We start from the raw sequence: 8815 nt of genomic DNA, 5'->3' as shown, positions 1-8815 counted from the left end.
TCTCTTACGGAGTTATTATGAAAAAATGACCTAATTTTTTCTTCCCAAAATCGGTCATCTTCAACGTCTTGGATAATGATGATGACAATAACGATGATCATTTTTCATTAGTCTATAAGAGAAGATAGAGGTCAAGGGGCATGTCATAAATATCTCAAATATTCACCAAAACGTGGAGGGCCACGTAGTAATTTTGAAACCATTTATTCCCATTTTTGTACTTTCCTACATATTGGGAGAAAATGCAAGAATAAACTGAAGTATAGAACCCAGAGAAGAATGGAGATTGAACTTTCTAAATGTTTATTATAAATGATAATATACACTACATAGTTCAAAATGAAATGCATCAACCGAGGACCGTCCATCCATATGGATTGAAGTAAAAAAAAATCTTTTCGTCTTAAACGATTGAGAGAGATTTAAATCAATAAGCCAAGGTTGTTGGTTCACAACCATCTGGTACACAGGCCAATACGTCCTTGTAGTCCCTGTCGATGGTGAAAGAATCATAAACTTTTCCATCACTGCTCTTCTTGTACTCAAACAGCAGAGATGATTGGTTAAATGCAGTCATTTTGATAAACCCATAGTCATAATCTTTGACGAGACTCCAACTGGTCTGTATATCGCCAAACTTCACCAAGTGACTGCCTCCACCACCAACAACAACGTGGATGGTGCCATTCACGATGCCCGAGTAGTGAGATTTTTCAGTGTTCACACATTGGTTCTGCATCACCACCATAATTTAAAAAAAATAAAGCTCCAAATTGCTAAGGTAAAGCGATATCATAAAGAAACATATTGTGTCCTAAAAAATGTGTAACATTCCTCTAAACAAGGGGTCGGCCTAACATCACCACCATAATATATATAGTTAAGCCCTGTGACCTCTTATATTGATAGTTCTCCCCTTCTCCATCAGATTGGTCTTTTGGAGTAGTTGGTTAGTTAACATGGTATCAGAGGGTTAGGTTCGTAAAGGTCACGGATTCAAATCTTTCCACCTTAATGGGTGAGGTGAAGTGTTGAGTGTGTGTAGGCAATGAATATGAAGATATGTGCATGCATGCATAGAGCATGTAATTCATCTTCAATGGGTTGGACACAAACTTAAAAGACCGAAAACATCATAGATTACCATCAATTCATACCTGATAAATGGGGCACGTCCTTTCATAGTTATGGACATGACCATAAAATGCAATATCGACTTTGTACTTCTGCCAAAGCTTCTGCATGCTTTCCCTTCCCATGGGCTCCGAAAATGAGCCCGCCAAGGAGTACCAATAGTCAGATGAGTAGCCAAGGACACGATGAGAGGTAAAGATTAACCAAGGCTGTTTCTTCCTGTCCACTGATGCAAGGCAATGTTCGATGAACTTGTACTGTTCAGAACCCTCTCTCCAATCATGTTCGGTGTCTGCTACACAGAAGTGAAACATACCATAATCTGTTGAATACCTGGGAAAATAAGTAAATGTCATTTTCTGTCGAACACTTACCTATGAAATACATCATGAGTGTCATTGATTGAAAAAATATTGCTAGTACTCATGTAAGTTACCCTTACTAGTTTGCAACATTACAAGCTGCTATTCGCATCCCAACTTTTATTTATTACATCAATTTCTTAAATTATTTATCATACCTCAATTAAAGATTAAAACACACCATTCAAACATTACAAAGGTTTGGCTCAAATTATTGTTTCAACAATTACAAAACATTATAACACTTAGTTCAAAAAATTTCAGTAGTAGTTTACAATTATGATTAGGCACACGTAAAATCTTAAACCCAAAAAATAGAAATCTAGCAAAAAACGAGAGATATCTACTATTGCCCCCCCCCCCCCCCCCAACTTTTACTTATTTTCAAATATTTACTTATTTTCTTTATTTTTAATTGGGGAGTAATAAGTAAAAGTTGGGGTGCCAATATTCAGCTCTATTTTTTCCCCTTAAATTCTTAACCTTGAAACTGCTTAGAGAAGAAAAATTATGTGGTTACCAAAACTTGGCCCTGTTATCAGCAGGAACATAGAACATGTCTCAGCCGGCACACCACATTCTCCACCAGAATCCTCGGAGTCATAGAAGGATCCTGAATCTGGCCAATCACGTTCATGATTACCGCTGCACGGAAATAAAATAAAATAAGTTCAAGGAAGTATCATGAGTAAGATATTTATACCCCATATCACGTTATCTAATTTTTTTCAAAAAAAAAAAAGTCAGCAAACCTTGCGATCATATATGGCACAGTTGATGCAATAGGTTCCACTTGTGAGGTAAACTGATCCCACTGTGAGATATATCCATTTGCATATGTGATATCTCCAATATGAAAAACTATGTCAATGTTGTCCAAATCCTTGATGACTTGATCGGTGGTATTAAGAGAGCCTGGCTGATAATTATTGTACTCATTAGAACCATCACGCTCTGCCTGAAAAAAGTAGGATGGATATCATTCTCTATGTCGATACATTGTGCCCTGAAAAAACATATACTGACTGGAGAAATCTAACTAAAGCCCCCTAATTTTATAAAATAATTTCATAGATTGGATTAGCACATGTGCCATGTGTTACCACTATGTTGTTAGTAGACGGTTCTTACGCCGAATCTAACAGGTACTCAAGTTTCCTCATTGTGAAGACTTTATTGTTTTTTTTACAATTTTTTCTTGATATTACCTTTCCCATGTCACCAAATATGATCACACGCTGCAAAGATTCCTGCCCGGGGAAAGGGGATGATTTGAAAGAATAAGGCTTGCCCCAAATATATGAACCGTTGAACAACCGATGACCAATCGTGTAAGTGTACCTGAATGAACCATCAGCACACCCTCAATAACATAATCTTTAATGCTTCTCAACCTATTTAATGCAAAAAAATATGGATTGTGAAGGTCTATACACTGAATTTGGCCACAAATCTTTTAAGAAGCTTGTATGTATGAAACCAGGATCACGCCAACCAACGGTTCGTGCTGGTGCACCTGCAGAAAGTAATGGAGCTTCATTATGTCATAGGCCCACCAAAGTCATTGAGAAAAATATTGTAGTGTTAGAAATAAAGGTTTTCAGCAGCCAAAGCCAGCATTCTAATCCACAACTCATCTCATGCATGTAGGTGTTGCGTGTATATATTCCTCCACTCTTGGGTGTGTCATACCCCAGTTAATCCCTGTGACCATCTTCTATTCATAGTTCTCCCCCTCTCCTACAGATCGGTCTTTTGAAGTATTTGGTTGGTTAACATGGTATCAGCACTAGGTTCGTATAGGTCACGGATTCTCTTTCCACCCTTATGAGTGAGGAGTGCTGAGTGTATATTTTCCTCCACTCTCGGGTGTGCCATACCCTAGTTAAGTCCCGTGACCCTCTTATATTCATGGTTCTCCCCCTCTCATAACTGATTGGTCTTTTGGAATAGTTGGTTGGTTAACATGGTATCAGAGCACTAAGTTCGTATAGGTCACGGATTCAATTCTTCCACCCTTATGGGTGAGGGGGAGGGTTGAGTGTATATTTTCCTCCACTCTCAGATGTGACATAGCCCAGTTAAGCCCTGTGACCCTCTTATATTTATAGTTCTCCTCCCCCACTCCCACAGATCAGTCTTTTGGAGTATTTGGTTGGTTTACAATAGGAACAAGTCAAACTATTGTGGTTCTTTCATTTAAAGCAGAAGACCATCACACCCTGATTTTAAAGGCATGAACTCCTCACCCACAACTCATCTCACAGTATACTCTCCCAAAATCAACCTAGACAGTTACTCAAGCAGAAAATTGAATCAATCTGGTACCATGTTCTTGAGATATTAGAGTAGGAAAGACTTTTGATTACAATCAATGAAGTAGCTGATTTATGGCTTAAAGAGGTCACCCCAAAGTTGGTATTTGAATTTTGTTGGTACATTTTAAAAATATTTGTAACTTGTACAAAATAGGAAATAAGGAAAATACAAAACTAGATTGAAGATTGTGAATTGCCAGTAGATTCATTTCGAAGATGAGAATGCTCAAGGAAAACACGTCGGGAAATTAACTAAGCTGTGCTTTCCAAAAGAATGATGAATTTTAGTGTTCAAGTCAAAATGAATTTTAGTTTTCAAGTAAAAAATCCTTCATTAATATGCCAAACTTCAATCTAAAATTCTTGAAATGTCTATTAAAATACATAAAAGCACACTAGCAAATTAAAATGGGACATACCACACATGCTCTTTTGATGAAATGTCAATGTTCCAGCTGGTGAGCGCGTTTGAGATTCACCCTTCAGGCCCCACTCAACAAAAGGAACAGCCTCACTTACATCGTAGCCACTTGTCCAGGTTACTGTCATCTACAGAAAAACGAAGGACATGTCTAATAACTTAGGCATTAGGCATGTAGAAAATTTACAACTCCAAAAAACGAGCATGTAAGACAGAAACAATACTTTGATCAGCAATTCTATAATTGTTAATAAAATAGCCATCCTCAGGCATCCAAGGTAGTTCTGAACTTCACTTGGAGAAGCCTTGTCAATAAATGTTGCAGGTGATGGAGTCAGTACATACAATATATGCAATATTAAACTCAAAGAAATCTTTAGTATTATCCTCAGTACGATAAATCCATAAAGGGGGTGTTTGAGTTCAAGAGACAAAGGGATAACATTGATAATTGTGGAATGCAAATATCTTTGACCTTGATCTAAGCCATACACGTCATCTCAAGATATAAGAGGCTAATCTAAATGCTGGACTTATGATGTGGCATCTACTCTAAATGCTCAAAAAGTTGGCAACCCTTGAAGGTGCACTTATTGAGCAAGGCGCACCAGAGCTCAACTTGGAGAAGTCAGATTTGAGAAGTCTGCTGCAATGCATAGAGTTCATTTTGGAAAGGCTATCAAATCCTGTAGCTTAAGGATTGATTGTCTCTGTTTTATCTTAGTAGTTGTCTATAAGCAAGGCCGGCTCAGACCTGGAATGGTGTTGGAGTCCACTAAAACTAAGGAGATAGTGAAATTGGCCCGAAGAAATCAAGATTTCGCTGGAGTTCCATTGAGCCTCTTCAAAAAAAAGTAGGGTATTGTTTTGTCTCTCTTTGTCTTCTCCAACTCATGATTATGAATGTGCTGTGCATCTCAAACCAAGGATAAGAAAAAAAATCAAATACATGTTGGTAGCAGGAAACTAAAAATAAGATACTCCAAACACCAGAGGCATAACAACATGGTTCATGGTTAGCATAATGAGAACATGAGATAGACTTCTAATAGTGAATTTGATGAAGAAAACAAACGAGCTATGTCACCCAGACACAACAGAGACAGTACAACATCCATTTTGAGTGCCGAGGTAAATAACATGGTAGAATGCTTGCTCTCGCTGGCAACATAAACATCCCAATTGTACAAGAATGGATAATAAAGAAACAAAATACGAATAACATCAATTTGAATAAACTTACTTCGTTCCAAGACTTCCCTTGAGCAAGACGTGGATAAACAGGTGCCTTCGGATTTGCAAAAGATATAAAATTTGAAACTGCCACCAGTTTTGGCTGCAGAACCCAAATATAATAAAATTAGTGATAAGTTTATGAATCATCTACATTCCTTTTGGTAAACCATCTTGAGTACAGTAAGGGAGGAATCATGCATAAATTTTAACAAATTCCATTCTCACTCAAAACTATAAAATGTACAGAAGGATGAAAAGAGTCAATAGAGTTGGGAACATACATTTGACAATCCCCCTGAAAATAGAGCAAAGGAGAAGTCCGCCCGCTGATTGATCAATAGAAACTTCAGAGAACCTTTTCCAGTCTTTGTATAATCTGGATTTGAGTAATTTGCATAGTGGTACTGAAAAAATAGATGCCCATGTTGATCTTTTATATTAGAGAAAGTTAAAACCAAAAAAGATGGCTAAAGTTAATTATAGTTCCAATATAGCTAGTAAAATATCAGTACAGCACACCTTTATGGGAGCAGAGCATATATATGGTGCTTTAACAGTCGAATTAACAATTTCTGGGGTACAAATTGAAGAGCTGCAAGATTAAATTGAATATTACTTTTTTATTATAAAACAATAAAAGGAAATTTGGTGCACATATTTGGTGCAACTGGTGTGAAATTTAAGCAAATTACAGGTCAAGAGAATTAGTTCTGGCAAATATTTGGTCAATAACTCATGCTCTACACAATCATAGTTACTTCAAGAATACTAACAAAAAAATTTATTTGTAGAAATTGGCATTACTTGAAGTTTGCAGGAGAAAAGACTCCAACCCAATCATCTCCAGATGGATCAGGAATTTCAAGCTCCACAGTTACCCATTGAGTATCTTCCCCCTGCAAAAATAAACAAAAACATACTCCATTACCTCCATAACTTCCCATCATTCAGAACATAAAATTTGCAAATATGGGTAAAATTCTTGCTCTGTTACATAGATAATTACATGCAAATGCGTCACAGACACAGTGTACGTTGACAGCCACTGAATCATTCATGGTTTAAAGTCCCTTTTTTTTAATCAGTATGGTTTGAAGTTTTGATTTTGAGGTGAGATGAAATAAAGTCGAAACTTCTAGACCAAAGGAGTATGAAATAAACTTCCAATGTCTAATTAGGTCACACTCGAGATTGAGAACACAGGGTAAATCTATTGAAAGACGAAACAAATTCCCAGGCTCTCATTTACTTCCCATAGTACCTAACAGTGATACTAACCATGTTGTACTTGCTTTATTTTGGGTTTTCAATTAGATTAAAGGCAGCAGTCCACAACAAAATTCGTTAGTTGGGTAGGTTACGATCATTTGACATTTTCAACCTTGAGACTATATGGGCCATCATTTGGATGATCCAAATTAATGAAGTATACCTAGTAGACAAATAATAGTTGACTTTTCCATTTGGTAAATAGTATAATATTCTCACTTGATTCATCTGCTTATGTCAACTAATCCATTAATTATTTGCTTCAGAGGAAAATTGCCCCATCAATTATATTTATATTATAAAAAATAAAACTCTAAAACCAATCAACAGGTCAACATAGATGACTTTTTTGAAAAATCGGACGAGTTGAATTGGTTTTTGGTAGAGTCACTGAGGAGGCATATTCACAGTGGAAAAATTGCTCAGAGGCCTCCGAGTCCAATTTCTTAAACCATGAACCGAATCAATTCATCAGGTAGAAAGAAACAATAACAGAAACATCATTCAATTCTTCAAAATCATTTATATTTATACATATAAAAAAAAAAAAACACTAAAACCAATCTGTGGGAGCATGAAATCTTTCCGAATCCGAATCTTATATAAGTCAGAAATACCCTGACAAGGCTAGACTAATCTCTCGTTGTAGACTCGAGAAGTCGTGCACCAGGATCCAGAGCTAAAAATGGCGGCACAAGCTTATATAAGAGGAAAAAATGAAGGCAAAGCTATCAAATTATATTAATAAAAAGCCACGTTACTTTGCAAAATTTCTACTGACTTAATTGTCGAAGTGTAATTGCAGGTACAACAGAACTGAAATTAGGAGCATGGATGATTTCAGGAATGAGAACAACAGAATTGAGTAAAGTTTTGCACCCACACAATCCACAGTTCAATACAGCCGAGCTTTTAAAAAAAAAAAATCGACCCGCTCGAATTTGCTTTCGGATGAGTCGTTAAGTTGGCATATTCACATTGGAACAATCACTCAGATTTCTCATGATCTGAATCAATCCACCAAGCAGAAAGAAACAATAATAACAGCAACAAAAAATTGTTAAAAAAAATAAAAATGCACAATCAAATAAGTGATAATTCGAAGTTCAATCACTTGAAATCCACAAAAACAATCATCCAAAACTATGAACTCCAATTAATCAAACCAAAACCAACTGTTACCTTCAATCCAAGAACAACTGGAGATGCTTTAACAGATGCCGAATCACGAAGCGCAAAAACGGCTTTATGGATCATGATCTTCGAAAGAGGCTGATCACCTAAATTCAGATGAGCAGCTGAAGAACTCAACCTTAAAGAATCCAAAACCAACAATATCAACGGAAACAACAAAATCTTCAGAGACGAAAACCTCTCCATCTCTGAAAATTCTTCCCGAATTTCTTTAACCAAATCTCTAGAATTTAAAACAAAAAGGTACTAAATGTTGAATCAAACAAATAAACCCTAACTCCCTAACACGAGAAGATGGAGAGTTTCGCCAATTGGCACAAAATTGGTTATAGAGACAAGACGGCCAAAGCCGGCTTTATATACGAAGTCTTATTGTAGATTTCGAAGAAAAAAAATTAAAATTATTAGTTGTTCTTCTTCATCATGCTTTATCGTTAGAAGTCATGATTCTCCGTGTCAAGCACTGTCCAATGTGGCTTTCCCATTAAGCAATTTAATAACGCGGGAAAGACACTATCGACGTCGCTATTGAATTTACAAGAATACCTTTGTTGTTAAGTGTTCGATATAATTACAAACACTTGAGTAATTTACAAGAATACCCTTGTATTAAGCCGTGTGTTTCATGTCTTAATCATGGAATTCTTGGTGGAAAAAAAAATAATCAAAAAGTGTTCATCGAACAGTTGAGTTAGGACTTAGGAAGGAAAATGGATCCTTCTTGTAGACATTTTTAAGTCAAACATCCTCGAAATTTATAATTGATGGTGATCTTTTGATCAACTTTTTAGTTGCTTCGTCGTCTGACTTCCCCGCATGCCATACTCAATCGACTCCCTGACGTGACATTTGCTTGACTTGTAGATATGTACTCCTTAGGA

At 36.5% G+C, this 8815-nt stretch overlaps 1 protein-coding gene across 1 annotated transcript; it reads right to left on the bottom strand.

The window, feature by feature from the left end:
• Positions 1–280: 280 nt before the first annotated feature.
• On the bottom strand, positions 281–8394 carry LOC147398518 (putative inactive purple acid phosphatase 27). The gene is given in 13 exon segments (XM_086447748.1): positions 281–733; positions 1158–1467; positions 2017–2056; positions 2059–2141; positions 2249–2454; positions 2705–2837; positions 2931–3012; positions 4234–4363; positions 5479–5571; positions 5753–5875; positions 5991–6063; positions 6276–6367; positions 7923–8394. Coding segments are annotated over 13 exon segments (1869 nt in total). The 5' UTR covers positions 8121–8394; the 3' UTR covers positions 281–427.
• Between the last annotated feature and the right edge of the window lie 421 nt (positions 8395–8815).

This window comes from Akebia trifoliata, chromosome 7 (assembly GCF_017979445.1).
Source record: "Akebia trifoliata isolate Shusen 1 chromosome 7, ASM1797944v1, whole genome shotgun sequence".
Taxonomy (NCBI): domain Eukaryota; kingdom Viridiplantae; phylum Streptophyta; class Magnoliopsida; order Ranunculales; family Lardizabalaceae; genus Akebia; species Akebia trifoliata.
Note: the sequence above shows the minus strand (reverse complement) of the source record. Positions and strands in the feature narration are given on the sequence as shown.